At 41.0% G+C, this 23,646-nt stretch overlaps 1 protein-coding gene across 2 annotated transcripts in view; it reads left to right on the plus strand.

The window, feature by feature from the left end:
- The window catches only part of LOC119889881 (C-myc promoter-binding protein-like), a 79,266-nt gene extending 55,952 nt beyond the window's left edge, over nt 1–23,314 (plus strand). For both annotated transcript variants that reach the window (XM_038700782.1, XM_038700781.1), the window contains exons 19-32: nt 169–297; nt 1,849–1,968; nt 2,255–2,404; nt 3,019–4,223; nt 5,162–5,390; nt 5,755–5,822; nt 6,612–6,787; nt 7,389–7,556; nt 11,061–11,241; nt 11,350–11,604; nt 12,088–12,205; nt 15,269–15,431; nt 19,023–19,087; nt 19,745–23,314. In XM_038700782.1, coding sequence (XP_038556710.1) covers nt 169–297; nt 1,849–1,968; nt 2,255–2,404; nt 3,019–4,223; nt 5,162–5,390; nt 5,755–5,822; nt 6,612–6,787; nt 7,389–7,556; nt 11,061–11,241; nt 11,350–11,604; nt 12,088–12,205; nt 15,269–15,431; nt 19,023–19,087; nt 19,745–19,881 — 3,164 coding nt within the window. In that variant the 3' untranslated portion in view covers nt 19,882–23,314. The remainder of the gene's footprint in view (nt 1–168; nt 298–1,848; nt 1,969–2,254; nt 2,405–3,018; nt 4,224–5,161; nt 5,391–5,754; nt 5,823–6,611; nt 6,788–7,388; nt 7,557–11,060; nt 11,242–11,349; nt 11,605–12,087; nt 12,206–15,268; nt 15,432–19,022; nt 19,088–19,744) is intronic.
- The last annotated feature ends 332 nt before the right edge of the window (nt 23,315–23,646 follow it).

The following is a 23,646-nucleotide window of genomic DNA, read 5'->3' on the forward strand; positions in this document are numbered from 1 at the left end:
TCACAGAACCAAGACAAAATAAAAATACAACTTCTTTGTGACGTTAAAAACACAGATTCAATGGGAAAGTTCTTGTAGTCCACCTAACAATAAAAAGACAAACCGTTGGCTGCTTGTGGAGTAGAAATGGCGCCCGGCTTCCTTTAATGCCTTGTTGTCTTTGGGCAGATGGCAGCGACCTGGACGCTGTGAGTCACTGCAGCCTGGATAGCTCTGCCGACACTAACCTGGCCGAGCAGGGCCCCTACGCCACTGACTCCGTCAAAGTAGACCCCACTGATGATAGATCTAGCACAGGTACACTCAACATGGCTGCTGCTTGACTTAATCTTTCACAGGCAGCCATCTTGTTCTACATCTTTTTCTTCTCTCTCAATGACATTTTTTATTTCTCCTTCCTCATTTGTCCCGCTCACCGACGGACACTTTCCCTCATCTTCCTCTTACACCTCCTTACCTCTGCTGCCTTGTTTTTCCACCTTCCTTTCGTCCCTGTTGTCCATCTATGTCCCTCCCTGGTTTTGCGGCTGTGGTTTCTGCTCTGCTCTGTCCCTAACCCTGCCCTTCACTCTGGCCCTGCCTGTGTTGCCCTTGCATGCAGCCGGCCGTGGGGGCGGCAGCGTGGGCGCCAGGGCCCTGGTGACCCACTCACGCTGGGGGGGCTCTGAGCTCAGAGAAGCCACCCTCCACCCAGGTAAACCTCTCTGTCAGTCTGCCTGTCTGTCTCTCTCTGGTTCCATTTTTCCGTCTCACCTGGGAACTTTTTTATTTTCTGACTTTCATCGTCACGTTTTTTTCTTCTCTGTTTCTCTCCGTCTCAGTGATCTCGCCTCCCCTTACTTTCCTCCACTGTGTCATCTCTCTATCCGGCACATCACAGTCTGCTGCTCATCTCTCTTTTGCATTTACTCTCACTCCTCGCTTCACCACAGAGTGATTTGTCATTGTCAATTATGGCGAGTAATTACCCAGAGGCACATTCTTTTTGATTACGGAAATGATTTTAATCATGGAGATGGCAACTCGGCAGGAGACGTCGCCTTGTGTGCAGAAAGCCTGAGAGGGATCCGCAGCTCACAGCACAGCAGGAGGGGAGGACCCTCGATGTGCAGTTCATTGATTATTACAATTCGCCCAATGAGTTTTGTCACTTGCCATCAGTTGCAAGTCGCTCCATACTGTATTACAGCCGAGCTGTGCAGCCTCATGTTTTATTCAGAGGTGACGGCCCGAGAGGTTCATGGGAAAGATGAAAGAGGAGAGCAAATCATCAGACAGCTGGTTGCCTGGAGACCCAGAGAAGTTTTAGAGACAGATGGAAGAGTCAGCCTGGAGTGACTGCAAGCTCAACAGCTAAATTCATTAGCAGCTGTGAAACTGCAGTTAGTTTCCTCACAGTTTACTGTAGATCTCTGCATACCCTGAGGAGGATTCTTTTGTTCAGCACAGCTTAGCTGCTTCTCACCTCTCCCTGCAGCAGTGCTGTGCCTCCCAGGACTGAGGAGATGAAAGGGAAGAAACGCTTCACTAGTTCTTTCTCTTATTTATGTTTCATTTACCTCTCCTACCACTTTGTAAAGCTGCAATAGATTACCCTTTTGTTCACACAAAATAAACATTTTCGGTTGTGTTCAGTAAATACTGTCCACATAAAGGACTCCGTGATAGAAGAGGCGTCACGTAACATTGTTGGTGAATTGCTAATTTTAGTTTCTACTTGAACCGTTCCTCTGCATATATATTCCATGCGTTGTGTTACATATTTCTGTGAGCTTGTGGTTCAGAGTTAATTGCGTCCCTCTCATCTCATTTCATCTCTGTCTTTCTGTCTTTCTCTCTGTTCTCTAGGGGATCAATCAGACTTGGGTTATAACTCACTGTCCAAAGAGGAGGTTCGAAGAGGAGACCCCAGTGCCCCGGACTCGGCCCCCGACAAAGATGACAAGAAGGAGAGCGACTGCAGCTCCTGTCAGTAGTCTGTCTGATCTGATATCGCCTGATATTTCAGTCATACTGTACCTTCTAAAAAATTATAACTCGGCAGCTTCACAGCCACACGGGATTTCCCCTTCCTCTGCCTTGATCTTTCCGTCTCCTACAGAGATGATTCATTCATTTTGGTTTCTCAACATCAAAGCATTTCACTTGTGCGCTGTCCGTGCAATACATTTTTTAAGAACGGGGCCATTTTTCAAGCTGTGCATATTGTAAAAAAAAACGTCTGATTATAAATTGTGATTTTCTCTGTTTGTAGTGTCAGAGACGGAGAGCGCCAAGGGAAGTAAAGATTGCCTCCCTCAGCTGGACATGGAGGTCCATTCCTCCTTCAAATCCCGTGGCATTGTTCGCAGCAGCTGTCCATACGACGATTCATCCTGTAAACCCAAAGGCTCTGCCAGCGCAGGTAAAGAAAATAGATTGTGTGGGGGAGATGCTGGGAACTAAAATGTTTTTTCACTGTAAACTCCCATTTCAAACTTTTATTTTAATGATATCCTCAACATAGAAACACAGACCTTCAATTTTAATTGTTTCAAAACCCATGAGCCTCAGCGGCTGTTGCCATGGAGAAGAAGCCAGAGAAAAGAATCAAAGCTGTAGCATATTAGGAAGTCTTTGCCTGTTTTCAAAATCTGAACGAGATGTGATTTAACTGTATTATCTTATCTCTACAAAGCATATTTACCTCAAACTCATCATTAGCAGCCCATGCAACAGAATTTTAAGCTCAGTGATTGGGTGTTTCCTACTAAAATGGTTCTTGGCTGTAGTTAACGTATGCACACAGGCTTGTTCTTTTTATAATATTTTATTTTATTTTGTGTTAATGATGAAGTTTCATGCCCATTCGAGGACTAAGGAGCTCCAACAGTTAGTCACCTGAGTTATCTATGTAGAAAATAATTGGGACTTTTACTCCAAATTACTCCTCCCACTTTGTAACTCTATTACTCACTTATGTCACCTCTGAATACAAATGCAAGTGATTAAGTAGTTCTTCCCCTCCCTCTCTCTCAGGCCATGTTGCAGGTCTCCTCTTCACTTCCTCACTGGATGAGATCGGTGGGGTCCAGGCCAACAGTTTGCTCAGGAGACATAAGAGTGCTTTGGAGGAGACGGTAGGCAGCGCCAGAAACGGCTCAGCTCTTGACTGGCTGGGCGTGAGGGACCGCCAACTTAGCAGCGACACGGTGGGCAGCAGCGGCAGTGGCACCACTGTCCTCGGCCTGGGCATGAGCCAAGGTGAAACCGACCCAGATAAGATCGCAGGACACTTGGGCGCGGACGTCAAAATTCTCTCCGCTGCCAACTTGGGTAAAAATAAGAGGCCTCAATCACTGCCACTGGGTGCGTTAGAGGGGCCGGCTGCAAAGGCTGGTGCTGCCAGGAGTCGTGATCACAGGGAGGAGGAAGAGGAGGGACAAGACTCTAGTGATGAGGACAGAAGTAATACAGAGGCCATTTTTGACTTGGAAGATCTGGATTTAGACAAACCTGCCACAGGGGCTGGAATCAGCTCTCACAAAACCAACAAATCTCACAAGAAACCTGTCGAACGCAGCGCCAGCTACAGTGGCATGAGCACCGAGACATCCAGAGGGGCTGTCAAGCGCACAGGCATTGAGACAGGCTACGACCCTCTATCCCTGCTGGCAGCAGAGTCACAGTCTGAGCAGGAAAGTGAGGATCAGTACCCAGAGGGGGACGACACCAGCACGCAGAGTGCCCGTAGGCACCTGGCCAGGGAGATTGAGCTCTACATGAACCACCTGGGTAGCCCTTTGAGCAGCCGTACACCCAGTCTGGACCTGCAGGACCCTGCTAGCCCCCTCCTTCTCTACCCCTCCTCACTCTCTATCCCCCGCAGAGCCAGCCTTCCCCACAGCTCCCCCCTCAGGACTGCTGGAGTACCCCGCTCCCGCACCTTCCACCCACCCTCGCCCTCCCAACCCATCTCACGACAACGTCTGTGCTCGTCGCCTGCCTGTCGCAGCTCTAGCACAACCCCCAGCCCCAGCCCCCGACCCAGCCCGTACAGGGAGAGGACAGACAGGATGAGCCTGGCGTCCCCTTCACCCTCCTCCTCCTCCTTTGCTCTGGACACTCTGCTCACGCCAACGCTTGATGTATTCAAGACCAGTGTATTCTCTGCTGGGAAGGGCGTGGCAGAGAAGGCGAGCCGCTGGTATTCCCGTCTTGCCACATACACCACACCTACCAAGGTACAGAGTCCTGTTGTCAAAGTGAACTTATTGTTGTGTGTTTTTGTTAAAATAAAGATTGATTTGACAAGTGTGCATTGCATTACCAAGTAACAATGATGTGAAAAATTATTAACTTCCTAATACATGCTGGTTTTTAGTCTCTGCAAATTAATTGAAAACAGCTGCCTGCACTAGGATAAACTAAAAAAATCCAAACAGTTTTTAGGCTTCAGCTTCTCTAGATCATATGGAATAAACTTTTACGTGAGACTCAAGACGTGAGCACAGAGAGCTCCAAAGAGGTTATATAGAAATAATGATCTGATTTTGAACACATACTGCATATTTTAATTGAAAAAAAGTTGTGCATCTCAATTTATTAGTGTTCAGTAATGCAATGCAAATACAATTGTGATTGTACTTTCGCACCTTAGCAAATCTGTTTCTGTTGCCTACAGTATTAAACAGTCAAATAAGCAGTAGTCTAGAGTTGGAGTGCTGCTGCCATCTTCTGGCTGTTGAGTGTCTGACAGTATTTGTCTTTGGACGGTGTGTCTGTGGACAGACTTTTCTGCTAACTAAAAACACTCAGATACAGCATACATCTTCACTCACCTCCTGACACGTACAAAACGTACTGTGATATCAACGCTAGTGTGACAGAGGAGTGGATTTTTACTGCCACAGAAATACTCCCGTCCCGTTCAAATCCTGGAAGAAGTACTCCCACAAGAATTCTTTTAATCGTTCATATATAACATTTCTAAACTGTGTAATTAAGGTCATAGGGTAGATGCATTTCAGTGGTGATGTCAGTAAAAATGTCATATTTGTTCCCTTGAAGAGATGTAAAAAAAATATATATTTTACTGTTGCTGTGAGTATTATAGTTTTAAGATTAGACTCCTTTGCAGTCCATGACGACATTAACCTGCGGTTCTTCTCTGTTCATCCAGGATGGGCTCAGTGACCGTCTAAGTGTGTCCTCCCTCGGTGTTGGAGATCCAGACTGCTCCTCCCTGCTGGATGAAGAGGACTGCGGGGAGTCAGGGAGCTCTGTGGTCTCTCCACAGAGGAATGGCCCTGCAGGGCCCCGCAGGAGCCCCAGGCGCAGCCCCCTCCGCAGCAGACTGGACAGCCCCACTGCAGGCTCCAGCCTTGGTGGGCCCACATCTCTGCTTCCTGGTAAGAGCAACCCTCGATCAAGAGACCGTTGTAAGCAACAACGTCTAACTTAACTCAGCTGAAGAAACATTAACAGTGTTCCTTGTCAGTTTCTAATATGATCAATTTCCAAAACAGAAGTTTACAGTATGACCTGTTTTCCCAAATTTTATTGGTTGTATGTTGGCAAAAATCTCCTACTTCCCCCGCCAAACATACACTTACCAAAAACAAGTCCCTAAAGCGTGACGTCATGACGTCACGACGTCACAAATTTTCTCAAATGGGTCAAGAAATATGTTCTGTTTGTGACATGTTGACTTCTTATGTATCGTCACATATTCTGATCATCCTTCATACTCGCCTCCTGGCTTCCCTCTGCCAGACAAGTCGGACCTCGGCTCTTCGCGCTACACCAGCAACACCAGCATCTTCAACAACTACGCCATGGAGGTAAAACTACAGGATTCAGCAATTGGCTCACAGTAGATACAAAACGTATTTTATGTACAAATTAATCATAAACAATTTTTATCAAAGTGATGCCAAGAAGCCCCTAATAGAAAGCTTGGGATGCAGTGTGTTTTCCTGGTTTTACTTTGGGTTTTGCTAAATATATAAAGGTATAAAATATGTTGTGAATTTGTATTTTATGGAGAAACATGTATTCAAGCTGTGCTTGCAGAAATGGAGCTTCTATGCAACTGAGAATTTTCTTGGCATTCACTTGTCACTGGATGCTGGCTGATGCTCGCAAGTCAGCAAGAATGAATTCTTTGATGATAGTTCACTCTGAATGAATAACTTTTAGAAACATCTTTTATAACTTTCAGGAATGGCAAAATGCTTTGCAAGCTAAAAATTCTCCCTCAGCATAATATTTCTTTACATTGGAATAATATATATTGAAACACACATTATGATTTTGTCTCTTGGGTATTATTGTCTTTACACTTGTTAAAGCACTTTGTAACTTGTTTTTGAAAAGTGCTCTACAAATAAAGATTATTATTATTATTATTATTATGATGAACCCGAGGGCGTAGCAGCAGACTACATCTTGGTGGTAAAAGATTGTGTTTAGTGAAGTCATGCAGAAATCCTGTATCCTCAGCCTTTAACCAGTCATACTATCATTAATCATACTAGTGAAGATAAATCACTATCACCATTGGTCCGTAAGCTCACCACTCTGTGTGTGTGTGTGTGTGTGTGCGTGTGTGTGTGTGTGTGTGTTTCCAGCTGCTGATCTCCAGCTGTTCTCGCTGTAAGACGTGTGACTGCCTGGTGTACGATGAGGAGATCATGGCTGGCTGGACGGCAGACGACTCCAACCTGAACACCACCTGCCCCTTCTGTGGAAACCCCTTCCTGCCCTTCCTCAACGTGGAGATCAGGGACATGCGAGGACCCGGCAGGTAGACGATGACACCTTAGTACTGAACTGCTAAAAGGGATGTAAAATGTTACTGTGTGAGAGGGTTACAAATAATAGTAATAATTTGTAATTATATTGTGTCTGTCTTGATTGTATTTATATTGTCTTTTTCAGGGTCAAGTACTAAATAACTTCTTTTTGTTTCAAATGTTGCTTAACTCTGATTGGTGCGTGGAATAACAAGACATGATCTTGGACGACCCACTTTAAACCAGCGAGAAGGCAACAGACAACATCTGAAATGCAGAAATATCTGAATAAATAATTAATAATTATTAAAGTGTTTATTGCCATCATAGTAAAAAGTTGACTGAGTTGACTCAGAACATAAATATCCAGTCCCATGAATCAGCTATGGTGGTCCTTAGGGTTCAGTTTTATATTGATATATTAACGATATATGATATACTGATGAAATGCCACAGGGATTTTTCAGTCATATTATAAACATATATTAAAGGCATTTGACCACTACTGTAGGATAAACCAGTCCATCTCATAAAGTAAATACATAAAAAAGAACAATACCTGTCTTGAGTTTCCTGGATGTAAATGTAATCCCTCTTCTCTCCTCTCCACAGGCTTTTCCTGAAGGGCAGCCCGTCGGTGGATGAGGCAATGACCTCATCCTACTCGGCCTCCACAGGTTTGGACACGGGGACGTCCACCTTGTCCACCCCCTGTCCTACAACAGCTGTATTCCCCCCCTCCCCTGTGATTGCTGTCCAGGAGTGCTCTGGGAGTGGAAGGTACTCGCTGTCAGTCATTCTTCACTTATTTACATGCAGATCCCAAAATGAATTACTGAATTAATTCTTTGCTTGCTGGTAATAATATAGCAAGTATAAGCTTCGGTGGTGACACAATCATGGAAAATATTTAATAAGAGATAAATCATATTGAAATGATAGTAGCCAAGCAAGGCTGTTGATTGGCTGAAACTGGAGCAGATTACTTAACATATTTATTGAATGACAGTGATTAGTAATAAAACACTGCAATAAAATGAAGGCTGAAGACTACAAGTTTGAAAATAAAAATATCCTGGGGGTGTGGAGTTAGAAAGAAGAGATCGCTCCTCATCTCCGCTTTAGTTACATTAGCTGCTGTTTGCAAAACACCTGAATCTCCGATCACACTGTCCTGTTGCACTGTGGGTACTGTAGGTAACAGGCTTTGACAAGAATAATGTGTGTGGGGGGGAAAAAAGGATATCTCTGGTTCTATTGTATGGATTTTGGTCTGTACACATTGAAGAGGACAGGAGCCTGCAAATTGGTGTTTACATAAAACCCCCACACACAGACTAATACCTTCTCTTCGATTCCCACCACCCACTGGAGCACAAGCTAGGGGTCATGAGAACACTGCACCACAGAGCGGAAAACATACCAGCAAGCGCCCAAGCCAGAGAGAAGGAACAGAACCACCTGAAGGGGGCACTTACAGCCTGTGGATACCCTAAATGGACTTTTGTGAAAACAGCCACAAGATCCAAGAAGAACAAAACTACAGGGGAGGAAAAGAAGGTCAAACGCAACAACATTGTGATTCCATACGTGTCTGGAGTATCAGAGAAACTCAGGAGGATTTTCAACAAACACAACATCCCTGTGTTTTTTAAACCCAAGAACACACTAAGACGGATGCTGGTCCACCCCAAAGAAAGAAAAGCAATCTAGTGTATGCGGTCCAATGCAGTGAGGAATGCACAGACCTGTATATTGGGGAGACTAAACAACCACTACACAAACGCATGGCTCAACACAGAAGGGCCAACTCCTCAGGTCAAGACTCTGCTGTCTACTTACATCTGAAGGACAGAGGACACTCGTTTGAGGACCACCAGGTGCACATTTTAGACAGAGAAGATGGATGGTTTGAAAGAGGTGTCAAGGAAGCATCTACACCAGGGTTGAGAAGCCGTCATTGAACAGGGGAGGGGGTCTACGCCACCACTTATCCCCCACTTACAATGCTGTCCTGTCATCACTTCCCAGGAAACTCAACAAACGTAACCTATTGGCCTCAGGTGAAGATACCAACGATGGTTGTTCAGTCTTGGCCTCCGGTAGTCCTAATGACCATAACAACTGTTGTTACAACAACCAGGAACACTAACGAACCAGCGGTATCGACGATCCTGGCAAACGACCCCACTGAGGTTAAATAGCTGAGTTTCCCTGCCAGTCAGTCAGAACTGAAGAAGTCCTTTGGATGAGGGACGAAATGTCTTCTAGTATCTTCAACAAAGTCCAGTTGCCCTTGACTTTAACCTTCTTTGGATAACTGTGACCTGGACGACTGTGAATCTTCAGAAATTTTGGCAAATTGGCAGAATCATGCATCTTCTATTCACCACAAATCACCAATTTCAAATTTGACTTACTGGCATGAATGTTAATTGTATAAACCATGTGAATATGCAGAATATGTGCTCTTTTTTTAATAATCAAAAGCCTTTTTGTCTCCCAAACATAATATCTTACAAACTTACTTTGTTCCCACCATTAAAGCTTAATGGATACCATATATAACGGCAACACTGAATTGTATAACAATGTATGTTGTGGTCTATGTTTTATCAAATTCTTACATTTGTATTTTGTATGATTGTTTGAAATTGGATGAACTATATGAAGGGACCTGCATCGCATTTTATTCATCCACAATTGAACTTAACTTACTTAGCAATTATGATTTGAGGTAAAACAATATACCACATGTAAAATCAGAATTTGTTGTTACAAGGTTTAAACCAGTGGTCGGCAATAGGCGGCCAATAATATCTGGCCAAATTGCTTTGATAGAAGAAAAAAATAATAATAATAAATTGATAGTGACTGTTGCTGAAATAGATCTCAGTCATGACAGACAGTTACTCACATAATCACTTCGTCTTAAGTGATTGTGCCTCCAAAATAAAAGCCTGACATTCAAAAGAGACTCCGGCTTGTTTGACACACCTCTGAAAAAGCCATCAGTAAACGTGTGATTGAATTTCCTCAGGAAAATGAAAATAAGCGTCCATAGGTTCATCAAACGCCGGGATGCGCACACAATGCAGCACACGCTTTATTGTGAGCATGTGCAAAACTGTCCTTATAATCAATTTGTTTAACAATGGAGAAAAAAACATCCGCAGTTAGTTTGAATCGATCTTACAACCTTTCAAATGGGAGTCCCGCACAGTACCTACTGAGCTAAACGTGCTCACAAGTATACAAGCATTTGAAATAACTTGACTTTGTTCTGGCCCGCCATGTAACGGCTTGAAAAAAAATTGTCACGATGCCAGACTTATCTGCCATCCCCTGGTTTAAATATTATGTCCCTAACACAGAATAAGATACAGAAAATCCAATCTCTGATCTTTTTGATGTAATTTCTAAATCTTTTCTTTTAGTCAGATGATTGTTTTACAGTTTGGCAGCTAAACTATCTAAAAAGTGTTATTTTCTGTATAAGAGATTAACGAATTGGCGTTTAAATGTAAATAAATTAAGACAAATATTCCGTTTATATGCCATTTTAATGTCAGCAAGTGACTGATTCGTTTTGACAATATTAGTAAGGATTATTCTCTACAGACTGAGTTTGGTGTGATGGGAAGGCAGCAGGGAGGATTAAAAACAACCAGAAAGCAGCTGACATGAGGTGTGAAGCACAGTGCTGACAGTCATCATCACAGTTCCAGCGCTTACGTAGTAAACCTGACCTATTCTCAGATGTGCTGTATGAATTATTTTTCACATCTCCATTCAGCTTTCAGTTTGTCTGATTACACAATGCTTTTGAAGTAGGAACCTACTGTAGCTGCGTCCACATGCTCCCCATCTGCATAGTAAAAGAGCGATGTGAGATGATCTGCAGCACCTGGTCCTAACAAAGGTGTCTGTGTGTGTGTGTGTGTGTGTGTGTGTGTTGGACAGAGAGACCACGTGCTTGTATAAAAACCCTCAAGTGGTTATGAAATGTGTGATCAACAGGGATAAAGAATGCATGACGCCAAGATATCAGGGAGGGGAAAAAAAGTGATTTACGGTTGTGTGTTTTTGCTGAATATTATTAATGTGATTTAAACATTTGGATTCTGTTTTGTCTGTGAAAAAGTAGAACTATACCACACCTCGATTCACTGTTTTCCCTCAAAAGGAAAGTTGCAACTCTTTGTGATTTGTTAAATGTTGTGACCGTGGGCTGATTCGTATGTTGGTGTTACGAGCTGACCGTCCTCACTGCGTCTTCCTCAGGACTCGAGCGGCCAGGGCTCAAGGTATCGACATTCCCACAGACCGCCGGCAGGGGGCGCTGTCCCCCGGAGCGCACATGGCTCGCAGCGTCAGCGCCTTTGTTCCTCTGGACGAAGCGTCCCGACTCAACCGCTGTGTGCCGACGTCAGGCAGCCTGCCCAGCCGTCTCAACGAAACTGCAGTATGTCTCAACATGACTTCACTTATGTTAGAGCGTTTCAATATTTAATACAGTTACTGAATTTGATTCTAATCATAGTGAAAACTTTTTTTTTTTTATCCCATGCAGGACCCACTGAGCATGGAGTGGCGGCTCCACAACCCGGAGCCGGTGACTGTTCCCTACCTGAGCCCGCTGGTGCTGTGGAAAGAGCTGGAGAGTCTGCTGGAGAACGAGGGCGACCCGGTGATCACAGAGGCCGACATGGTGGACCATCATCCCATCATCTACTGGAACCTGGTCTGGTACTTCAGACGGTTGGACCTGCCCAGCAACCTGCCCGGCCTCATCCTCACCTCTGAGCACTGCAACAGAGACTCACAGGTCAGACGTGCGCGTACGCACACAAAAACATACAATAATTTCATAGCACTTTTTTAAACAAGGTTACAACATGTTGTTCGATTAAAAACACTGTTTCTGGGGGGAAATTTTGAGTCTGTTGCGCCTGTTATCACACCCCTCAGTGAGGTGACGGTGTACTGACAAACCATAAAGTACACTTATACTATTACTGCAGCAACAAGGTGAGAAGTTAAACCACTGGAAGTCAGAAAAAACAAGATTTCTAACTGCTTTAAAATCTTTTAAAAATCTTTTAAAAACACCTTCAAAAAGTTTTTCCACCTGTATTTTGTGTCCCTGTGCTCCCCCCAAAAAACAATTCAGTCAGAGAAAAATACGGCAAATCCAAATGAGCTGCTGATTATGTCAAATAACTCTTGAAATACAGTCTTGTGTTGCAATTGGTGTTTTGATTAAAATTTTTGACTGATCTGTGCCTCTCTCTCTCTCGTGTCTCATCAGGTTCCTCGTCACTGGATGTCGGAGGACAGTAAACACGTGTTGATCCAGATCTTGTGGGACAACCTCAAGCTGCACCAGGACCAAATCCAGCCTCTGTACATCCTCTGGAACACGTACAGTGAGTCAAGCTGCTCTCTATGCGTCTGTCAGACCAGTTTCAAATTCAGCAGGCAGTCGAGTGATTTACTCTCACACGAGTACAGACGGCTGCTGAATAAGGTTTTGGAAACGTCTTAAGAAGCAGAGGAATCAAACTTTAATGATCCTCAAAGCAGCAGAAGAAACAGAAAAAGGGGATAAAAACAAAAACTATGAAGAGAGTGTACAATGGGGATGTGTGGATTGAGATTAAGAAAATGTTTTGTGTACCTGTTGAACATCTCTGAACCACAGAGCACCTTTTTTTGTTTTGCTTAATTTTGTTTGTTTGTCCTTGTACACCTCAAAAGTTATATAATTTTTGAAGACAAACATCATTAGCATATTTAACTTTACCTCTTTGTTCATTTTAAGTTCAATTATTGATCTGCAAATCCACACAGCAACATACTCACAACATTTTTTATTCTGAGTAAGTGAGAATTTCACTTAAATAATTTCATATGTCACATGTGACTGAAAAGTAATGTGATTTTTATATGAACAGTTCTATAAATAGTTATAACAGATAAAATGTCCTGTGAAGGGGTGCAGTGGTTTTAGTTTGGGAACCACTGGACTAGATCACTTGTCAGTGTTTCCACCCACCTGTTTTTAATGAACATTTTCATTTTGCGCTTTCAAAAAAAGCTGAGTGGAAACGCTGGGAATGAAAAGGAAAACCTCAAAATGTCACCAAAATGTTTTTATGCTTGGCTGAGGTGGACAAAGTGCAACGGAAACGGGCTTAGTGAATAAATCGTGAGGTCCATGAAGCATGTGACTTAAATGTCAGTGAGGAGATGAAAACATCAGATCTCTGTGAGACGAATAGGAGACTGTAATCTTCCTCAGAAAATACATGTAACAAATATAAATGCCATATTTCCATCACGTTGTTGTTTCCCACTTTTTCAGCCTTGACTGGAGCTCTTTTGATTACTTCTCCTGTTGTGATTTAATGGCACCCAACTGGATAATTATTGCCACCAGCTGTTTATCTCGATGCACTCGACTCCTAATATTAACACAACATCAGTGGATGGAAACCTGCATTCATTAGCATTTTCTTTTGCAAATTGTCTGGAAATTCCTAGTGATTCCTGCTGTCCATAATGTCTATTTTATTGCAAATGTTGAGAATGAGAATAAGCCTCAGTTTAAAAAGCAAAAACTGTGAAATATAAAACCTCACCCACATACTCATTTATTTAGAGTAGAGAAAAGTTTTCAGTGTGATATTAGAATTAATCATGTGACCAGCTGGATTTTAGATGACTGTGAACGAACAGACTCTGGTGCTAAAGTGTCTGTTGCTTCACTCAGTGTGTAGCGATTGATTACTTAATGGAGGAGGCAGCCAGCTAATCCTCGTGCTAACAGGCTCTGTCTGCTCTCTGTCTTCCAGGGCTTAATTGTACTCTGTTGTTAGAGAGTGAGTACTCCTCTCTGCTGCAGACTCCCACAGATGAGTCCTGTTGTTTGTGTCTGAGGCCTGCTTATATCTCCCTCTGTTGTGTGTTCTTTGCCTGACGCATTGCAGTGTCGTCTGTGGAAAGTCAGCCTCTACCTTTCATGGTTTCACAGTGTTTGGAATGAAAGTCTCTGTGCGATGTGGAATCTTATGGTGATTTTTCACAGAGAGATTATTTTTTCGTTGTCTCAAATACAGCCCTGCTCTGTATTTGAATGTAGGTTTGCATCTCTGGTGAATGTTGTTTCTCCACTTGTGTTTTTATTTTTATTTTTTATTCAGCGCCTAATAACAATAGACAGTGTTGTATTACTAAAAGGGCTGGGTACTGAACACCAACCACATCGTGCTCCTGAATAACTTAATACTCCATCGCCTTTCAGTCACCAGTATTATGAACGCATTAAAATTCCACCAAATTAATATGAACTACTATTATTTATTAATTTGTGTTGCACCTTTAAACTAAGAAATGTCTCATAATAAACATTTGTAGTGCTGTTTTATCAAAACTATGTACGGTAAGTTTTTATTGGTCCAAACAATATATTAAACTTATAAAACTATAAATATTATAATTTATAAGACTCAGCACTTTGTTGATATAACTTTGCCTGCCCTATTTATGTCTGCATATATTAAAAAATGAGATCCATAGAAGTAGCAATAGGATTCTATTAAAATGAAATATCTGATTACGCTAACCTAACAGATGTTATTTGGTCATTCAGCCTAATCGGCATAACATTTAGTGAATTGAGGTGTATTGTGTCATTTTGTTAAATGTAATTTAAACAGCGTTTTAATTAAATGTCAGCTCTCACGTGTCTTACGGCTTATTGGCTTGTTAAGTAAAAACTTTCCACAGAAAAACACGCCGAGTTTAGCAGTTTTTAATCTTTGTTTGCTCACGGCAGGAACACAGATTTGGTAAAACGTTATACGTAATGTACTAAGTGTTAACTTGTGTTAACTAAGTCATGGAGAAAAACAAATGCACACTGCTCTCTAATTAATAGTTCATAGTGCTCTCTGATTTAGTGTTTCGAGAGCACTCCATAACACTCTCTGTGTTCGGTATAAAAGTTCCGACATGTCTCTAAATATGTTATATAAACAAATCAAGATATCGTTTTCGCGTTTCACATTGTTCAAAAGGTAATGTTATATTGTGTGAATTGAAAAGTACATAAAACACTAATTTCTATATATATTTATTTATATGTGTTATTTCTATTGTGTACTTAAAAAATAGAATCAGAAAATAGAATCAGAGGTATTTGACTCTGGATTATATAAATAGTAATCAAATAATTCTGGTTACATTGCTACATGCATACATACCAAGCTGTTATTCACCTAATTGAAGTATAGCTGATTAAAGTGTATTGTCTTAGATCTAATTAAACATACTTAAACATACTGTATTGCTTCATACAGTACATATACTCAGCCCCACGTACTTTTCATTTGAGTGAAAACCTGTTGGTGATAAAACCTCATCCTCATTTTGTATTATTTGCACTAATATGACGAGTCCACTGCTGATCTCTGTGTGTGTTTTGCTAGATGTGGGTTACCCTCTGTCCCGGCCGGTGTCTGAGGAGGAGAAGCCGTTCAGCGAGGAGTTACTGCAGAGTGTGGTGAAGAGCATCCAGAGGAACGACGTGGTCCGGCCGATGGCTCAGCTGCTGCAGCTGCTGGGCCAGACGCTCGGGGTCAAACGGCAAAGGTCTGCACCGACATGTCATATTTATTCATATTTATTCCCTACAATGCAAGGCAAGTTTATTTGTATTTTATAAGTGTTTTATATTAAAAAAAAAAACATTTAAAGATATTTTTTAACGAGTCAAATAGAAAATAACTTGTAGATTTTGTAGAATTTTAATTTCTATAATGGGTTATGAATAATAATAACACAGTACTCCACTTTATCATACAATATTTATTTCCTCTTATTCACGTCGTCACTGTGAATCCAGATTCTTTGCGCTACAATCTTGGTAAAAGCTTTCAAAACAGTGGAATCTTATGCTACTTATGAAAGAGGAGAAACCAATTCAGTTTCAAAGGCAAGGAATAAATGATTGTAGAGGTTCTTCTGCGTGTAAACTACTACGTAAACGCTCAGATTGTGCAGAGCAGCGGGTCAACAGGTCGCGTCAATACTGTACATGATATACATAGATTCAGGGGCGTAGAAGCAACTTTGAATCTTGGGGGGACGCTGAAATGCTGGGGGGGTTCTGGTGCATGCTCCCCCGTATAAATAAAAAATAAATAAATAAAAATGAAGCACTTAAATGCTCATTTCTAATCACTTTTGAAAAGTGACAGAGTGCACAGTCAGAGAGACAGAGTATAATATAACTACAACAAAACAGACTACATATCATAAAAACCATGTTAGTTAATGTAGCTACCTCTTCCTCTTAAAATACTGTAGGATGTTCATCTCTGTGTGAACATTTTGACTACTTTTAAATTGTTTATGGACACGTAGCAAGTTTTTAAGGTCAAGGATAGTCACGGACTGAGGCAAAAAAGTGGCCCAGGAGTTTGTCCGTGGTCAGCCCCACTCTCCAGACGAAGTATTTGTCGAGGGCTCTGGGTCTTTAGAGACCTTTACTCCTGCATTCTTCAGAATTTTAGACCATATAACTAAATGAGCCATTAAAATACATTTCCAAAACTAGAAACACCTCTCTTACTCTCCTAAAGTAATCACCTCAGCTGAGTCCTTGAATACAATAAATAAAAAAGCCATCTCATCATTAATCTTACCATAAACTGGTGCTTTGGCCTGTGCTGGCTTTGAGTCTGTTCTGCCCTCATCTCTGCTGTCTCATGTTCCCCATGTCAGCTCTAGTATTGGGGGCGCTGGCCAGTACTGTAAATCTTTACTCAATTAAAAGTACAATTACTCCCATAAAACATTTGCTCAAGTAAAAGTATAATATATTTATATAATATTTCATCTGCTGTGCATCAGGTTAAAAAACAGTGGTTATTTCAAGGGAAGGCAATTTGCTGTAATTCAAAAATAATTGTTTTAAACAGAAATGGCTAAATCTCCATGAAGGTATTGATAAGATATATAATAATATCACACTTGCTGCCCAGCCACTATCTGATTATTCCTAAAGCATCTATGAATATAATCTTTACAACGCAAAGAATTATTGTGGCAGTAACACAGGAGCAGCTCGTTGTTGAATCAGGTAAACATATAGAGGAAGCTGTGCGTCCTGCGTAAAGCAGGACTGTTTTATCCACCCATATTTTCCCTCTCTGTGCATCTCAAAAATGATTGTTTCCTGAATAAATAACAGCTGGTAGCTGCTGAGTGAAAGCCTAGATTAGTTTCACCGGCGACTTTGCTATAAAACAAATGGTAACCGATGTGAAAGACAACAACAGGATACTGTTAATATCTGAATCAGTCCAGTGACCATCAGACTCAGATGTTACAGTGTGTAGTCTTCATCTGCTCTGCAGCGTCTAAATACACTTTTAATGCGTCGTAAATAAGAAAGTTACAGTATTTCACGCTTGTTAAAGAGCGACGCAGGCTGCTTTCCAACAGGCCACCAGAGCCATGGAGTGAGCTCACTGGATTTCAGTTGTATTAGTGGAGCAATAAAGCCTTAAACTGAAAAGGTATTTGCTTGATTTGATGATCAGATGATCTAAACGTTTGCATCTGTCTAGCTCTGTAACTGTGACAAGCGCCCGACACCAGGGCTCCTGGCGCGTACACAACAGCGCGTACACAGTCTGGATGAGCTCATTTTGGTTAATGAAGCAAAATGCAGATGACGGACTGGTTAAGTTATGAATGGAAAATGTAGCGAAATTTAAAGTAGATTAATGGCCCAAAGAAGAAAATGCTGGAGTAAAGAGTAAAAGTACAGTTTTAAAAAAGGAACGGGCCAAGAAAACTACTACCCGCTGAGCTGCAGGCGTCCTCACTACTGTCTTCAGGTAGGCTGTAATAACAGCAGCACAAAAGAAAAGTCCGTAATATTGAGGCACTTTGCTGCACCTGCCTCCAGCAAACTCTTCTTTTCTCTCTTAAATTGTGTGTGACCACCTTTGCGTTGTGTCACATGTTTTCCATAGGCCTACATGATCTGCGTTTCACCCGTTTATGTCTGATGTGGAGAGTGTGATTGACTGACTCACTGATTGAGTCACTCATAGTAAACCAACTTGGCTATGAGCAAACTCCGAAATCGGCGGAGAAAAGTGAGGGGGACAAAACATAGATTTTGAAATGTGTGTGTGTGTGTGAGGACACACCGCATATGTATTCCTCTAAAAATCTGTCTTTCAATATCAAACACTCGACTCCTTGAAAAGTATCAGCTAATAAATGTAATGTTTACTTCTTCAGAATCAGAAATACTTTATTGATCCCAGAGGGGAAATGTTTGTGTTTCAGTTGCTCACTTTGCACATCAAGGCTTTAAAGGAATATAAAAATTAACAAAAAGTTGGTAAGAAGAAAATATACAAATCTAAAAATTTTAGAAAATAAGAAAAGGATTAAAAGTCCTTTAAAATTGTAGTTGGCACGGAGTAAACCAGACATTGAAAATATGACACTACAAGGTCCTCTTAGTGACTAATGGATTGTGTGTCTGACACTCTGAGGGAATTCAGTTTTATGGTTACTTTATATTTACTCCTCTACATTTTGGAGGCACATTTTTTTTATTATTTGTACTTTTTACTCCACTATATTTATTTGATCAATTTTGCTGCTTTTGCTTTACAGATTCACACACATCAATACAAAATATTATTAACAAATAAAATCAGATACATTTTTATTACAGATTAAGCAACACAGCAGTATATAAAATAATTGAAATTAGCCCCACTTTGGCCAGCTGCAACATTAAAATTATGCGTATCAGTGATTATAATGCAATAATATAATATACGTTATCCAGAAATAGGCCATTCTGCACAAGGAGTACTTTGACTTTCGATACTTAAAGTATATTTTGATGTTAATACTTTTGTACGTAATTTAAATTTTGAATCATGTTCCACTTATATTTCCTACAGGATTTGGCTAAATACACTGTGTTGCACTCTCTGGTGACAGAGCTATATTAAATTAACCCAAATTAATTTTATTCCTATCGCATATAGCTAACTTTATTTTGTTTATTGTATTGAAGGAGTAAAAACAGAAATATAACTGACAGGAATAATTGAAAATTGTGGGTTTTTTTTTTTTTAAAGCAAATTGAAATCCAGCTTTGATCTAAAGAAATGTCTGAAACCAGCTCGACTCTCTCCTCCTCAGGAGTTTGTACCGGGACATCCTCTTTCTCTCTCTAGTGGCTCTGGGAAAAGACAACATTGATATTGGTAAGTCATTTATGTTTTAATGACTACATGTCATATATGTCACAAATTCCAGCTTTAAAGGAGTTTTTGCACATACAATGATTTTACATCAGAGTCACATCAGGTTTTTCATTTACTATATAAATAATAATAATAATGATGTAATTTTAAGTTCTGAATAAAAAAACAAACAAACTTGGGAATTGAGCAAGAATTTAATTTAAATTGATTATTAATTGATTGTTTGGCCACGTCATTTCCCGGTAAGTACTCAACTGCTGTGTCGATGCACTGCGCAGGTAAGTACATAGTGTACCCAGTGTACTATAAGTGGACTAACAGAAGTATCCAAAATGAGACTCAGCATAATATTCACTCTCCTTTAAGCTAATATCTTGGTCTTTTGTGCCAAATGCTATTTTCACCAGCGGTCTTGTGATTTGGTGCTGAGCAGGAAGTATGCAGTGGATATTTTTTTTTAGTTTTCCTGTTGCGGCTGGAAAACTACGCTAACGAGAGTGAACCGAAACAGAAATTGTGGGATTGGGGGGGGGGGGGAAACAACAACAAACAAACAAACAATGAGCTTAAAGACACTATAGACAGTATAGTAAATTTGAACTGTCCACATGTTTCTGCGATTGTGATAATGTTGGCGTCCATCTCGTCTTCCCTCAGACGCCTTCGATCGTGAGTACAAGTTGGCGTATGATCGCCTCGTGCCGAGCCTGGTGAAGCTGACCCATAACTGTGACCGTCCTCCCAGCACGGGGGTCATGGAGTGCCGCAGGACGTTTGGAGAGCCTTACCTGTGAACACTCACCTTCACACACCTGGATTAACTGTCACCGCCCACGTCATTGCTTTAAGGCGAGCTCAGGAAACCTGTTTTGGAAGACTGTGATTGTGCACTTTGGTATCGTTAAGTGATCAAAAAGGTACAAGTGTCAGCGTTATGTAGCTCGAAACAACAACAAAATGTTTTACAGACTTCATCTCAACTAACTGACGATGGAAACTCACTCACACGTTCATAAAAAGTGACGCTCACCTGGTTTCTTTGGAAATCTTGTGAAAATTATACAAATGTTCTGTAAATACACAGCAGTAGAGGATCTTTTTTTAAATGCAACATTTATATTGTATAGTCACAAAGCATATGAAGTGAATAATATTAGCGATATTTTAACTTGAACTCTATTTATACAAAGTAAGCTTTATTTATTGTAGTCTTTTTTTTCTTTTTATTCTGGCCGGGCGTAGTGTTTTATGGTGTCCTGTGGTCGTCGTCTCGCGGTTTAAACCGGAGTGAACCTGGATTTAGTGTCAGTTGTTAAGTGGTGATAAGGTTTCTGTGCTTTAAATTAGAGCATCAATGATCAGCCAATCCACAGAAAATTAATCAACCACTAGTTTGATAATTGATTAATGGTTTAAGTCATTATTCAAGCAAGTGTGAAACGCACGCTTCTCAAAAGGGAGGGTTTCTGTAAATGACAGTAAATTATCACAGTGGGGAATTATGAACAAAATGATTAATCAACAAATCGCCAAACTAATCAGCAGATTAACCAGTAATGTAGTTACTTGCAGCCCTAATTTAAATGTTTAAAACCACTTTTTTAAAGCTGCCTTTAATGCTAGTCCTGCATCTGAAATGTCCGCTGTGCTGCCAGTAGTGCTCTACATTTCATTTCACTGTAAACGTTTGTTCTAATACCGTATATTTTTGGTTTGTCTACAAAAACATTCTTTGAACTTTAAATATTTCGTCATCATATTGACTTTTTTTAGTTTTCTTCACCAGTTTGTTAACGAAGCACATCTCAGTGTTCCTGTTCTCATCGTCTTCGTACTAAACTTGTTGTCTATTTGGATGAAGGGAGGCTGGTTGAGAGACACACCCACCTACCTGTGATCGCCAGGTGTCGTTTACATGAATTTCTATGGTTTTTACCCAAGTTGAGTGATGAATTTAAGCTCACTACAGTACGAATGGTTTGTCCTAAATATACGGAAGCTGCTCTGAAAAAAACAAAACCAAATAACTTTTCTGTTCATGGTCACTGTCGACGCTGATAAAGACGCACCTGGTGATGTTTTGGCAGCCATATTGGAGGTTTACAGTTCTTAAAGTAAGATTGTGGTATGTTGCAACTTGGATTTAATTTTTTTTAGTTTTTGCCTCTTTTCTGTTTTACTCCCCAAAAACAATCCCTCTTTACACAAATGTGTTTGTGCTTTAGTTTTACATCTGTGGTACAAACTGTTAAACCGGCTTCTGGTTCCACAACACTATATGCGAATGTTAATGCAGCCACGCGTACGGCCTGCGACAGTATTGAATGAACCGTTCTGTTGCGCTGGGTTCAGACTACACGATCTGTCTGTTACGACGATTACTGTGCCAGATTAGGCGATTAGAGTCATAATCAGATCAATCGTAGTTTGCCCTCTTTTTATGGCGTGATATCTGTGGGAAAATTATCTTGCTCTACTGACCTAATGACTTGTGAATATTCAGATTTTTAAGAGCCACTCAATGGATTTGTTTTTTTGTTTGTTTGGCTGGTAAATAACAAAAATCTTCCAGCCACGTTCATATTTTACCAGAACTCGGCTGGTGCCTGGTGCTAATCTTGCCCTGTGTGTTGTCTTTTGTTCATAAAAGCCTAAAAGAAAAAACAAAACTCCCCATTAAACTTCATTCCTCTTTCGCTCCGCCATGTTTAAACAATGCTCTGTGCTCCTATTGGTCAACAAACATGTGGAATTTGCAGTGGAAGGCAACAAAAAAAAAAAAAAAAAAAAGGTCAATGCATCATCTGTCGTTTCCCACCGTGGTACAATAAAAAAAACAATCTGTGGTCGAGCTCTTACCGTGCAGTCTGAACACAGTGTTAGTGTGTTTCCATATCAGTTGAAGGGTGCAAACTCCAGCCAGAGTGCTGATGAGCTCTGAGTCTTGCTCCTGAAGGTGGCTTCTGTGGTTTTATGATTGTGTAAAACGCCCATGGTGCAGCAGAGACGCCACAGCTGTTTTTATAGATATCCCCCAAGGAAATGCTAACGATGCAGTAACAGATGGTAGGATAGCGGTGAACAGAACTTGGTTCCGGAGGTAAAGCGTGTTGACAACTAATCAGAAGGTCGGCGGTTCGATCTCTGGCTCCTCCAGTCTGCATGTCAGGTGTCCTTGGGTAAGATACTGAAACCCAAATTGCACCCGTCGGCCATCAGTGTATGAATGTGTGTGATTGATTGGGTGAATGTGACACGTATGTGAGCTATTTAGGAGGTACAGTAAGCTCATGTTAAACTGTTTTTCATCAGTACAAACATTTTGATCGAAACATGATGCCGTCCCCACGCAGATAATCCTCTACTCTCATGCAGAACAAATGCAGAAATGGCAAAACTGAAACCATATCAATGACCAGATTGTGATTTTGCACAAACCATTTTAAAGCTGTTTTGTCTCTGCAGTGACTGAACACAGGCAGTTCATATTCTGTGTTGGTGTGAGGGGAGGGACATCTGTTGATATGAGCTGTTTAACATGCACAAGTGTTTGTAAAAGTACAGAAAGTAAATGAAGGCTTTAATATTGAAAATGCAAAACAAAGGACACACAGAGATCTCATCATGTTTGCAAATGTTTACATAGTGAGGTTTGTAAATGTGTGTGTGAAGTAAATCCTGGCAAGTCGACTTCTGCGTATTCTAAGCTAAAGGTCTGTTTAGGTTTTGAAGACTGTATGACCAAATAAATTCTGGATAGAACTGGATTTTGGCCGTCACCATGCATTGCTTATTATTTCCACATGTATGTTAAAAGAGATGACCGACAGACCGACACGATGGTTGAAGGAGGACTCTCGACTCGCGACGGTCTCATGAACGTCGACCATGTGTGTGATTTGCGGCAGAGAAAATAAATACTGGAAAAAGTTGCACTTAAAAGTGAAGTGACTGCTTTCGGCTTGAAAATGTCGTCGAGCCGGCAGGTTCTGGAGAGGACGCATCGACTTCGATGTCAGCAGCTGGAAAAAGCTGCCATTCATATGTGGGGTTTTTTGTTGGGTTAAAAAAAAAATACAAAACTGTACAAATAAATGATTTTGCAGAATCTGGGGCCATGTACATTTTAACTCGCCCTTTGTAGAAATCACATTTTATAACAGTTTATTCACAGCGACCAGATCTACAGGAGTGTTTAACTGTAAATAAAATCACTTACATGCTTCATTGTTGGCTGTTTTCATTTGCTTTCTTAAGTACTAGGTTTTTTTAATCATGCTAGATGCACACGCAGGAAGAAGTGGGTTGCTCCGTTCATATTTCTGAAGCTAGCTTCACATAACAATGATCAGACAGTTAGTAGCATTGACGCACCAAGGAATAGCAATGCAGTAATAATAGTAATGCAGAGAAAAAAGCAGAGGAAGATGGAAAACATGGATGTAAACAATGCAGAACTTGCAGGATAATGTACTTAGCAAATGTTTTAAGTGTGTTTGTAAGACTTCCAAGGATGCTCACAATGCATTTTGGTGAGAAACTGAATGTAAATAACTTTT

Source organism: Micropterus salmoides, unplaced genomic scaffold, assembly GCF_014851395.1.
Source record: "Micropterus salmoides isolate LMB-PRFRI ecotype aquatic unplaced genomic scaffold, ASM1485139v1 Ms_hic_scaffold_6, whole genome shotgun sequence".
Classification (NCBI taxonomy): Eukaryota; Metazoa; Chordata; class Actinopteri; order Centrarchiformes; family Centrarchidae; genus Micropterus; species Micropterus salmoides.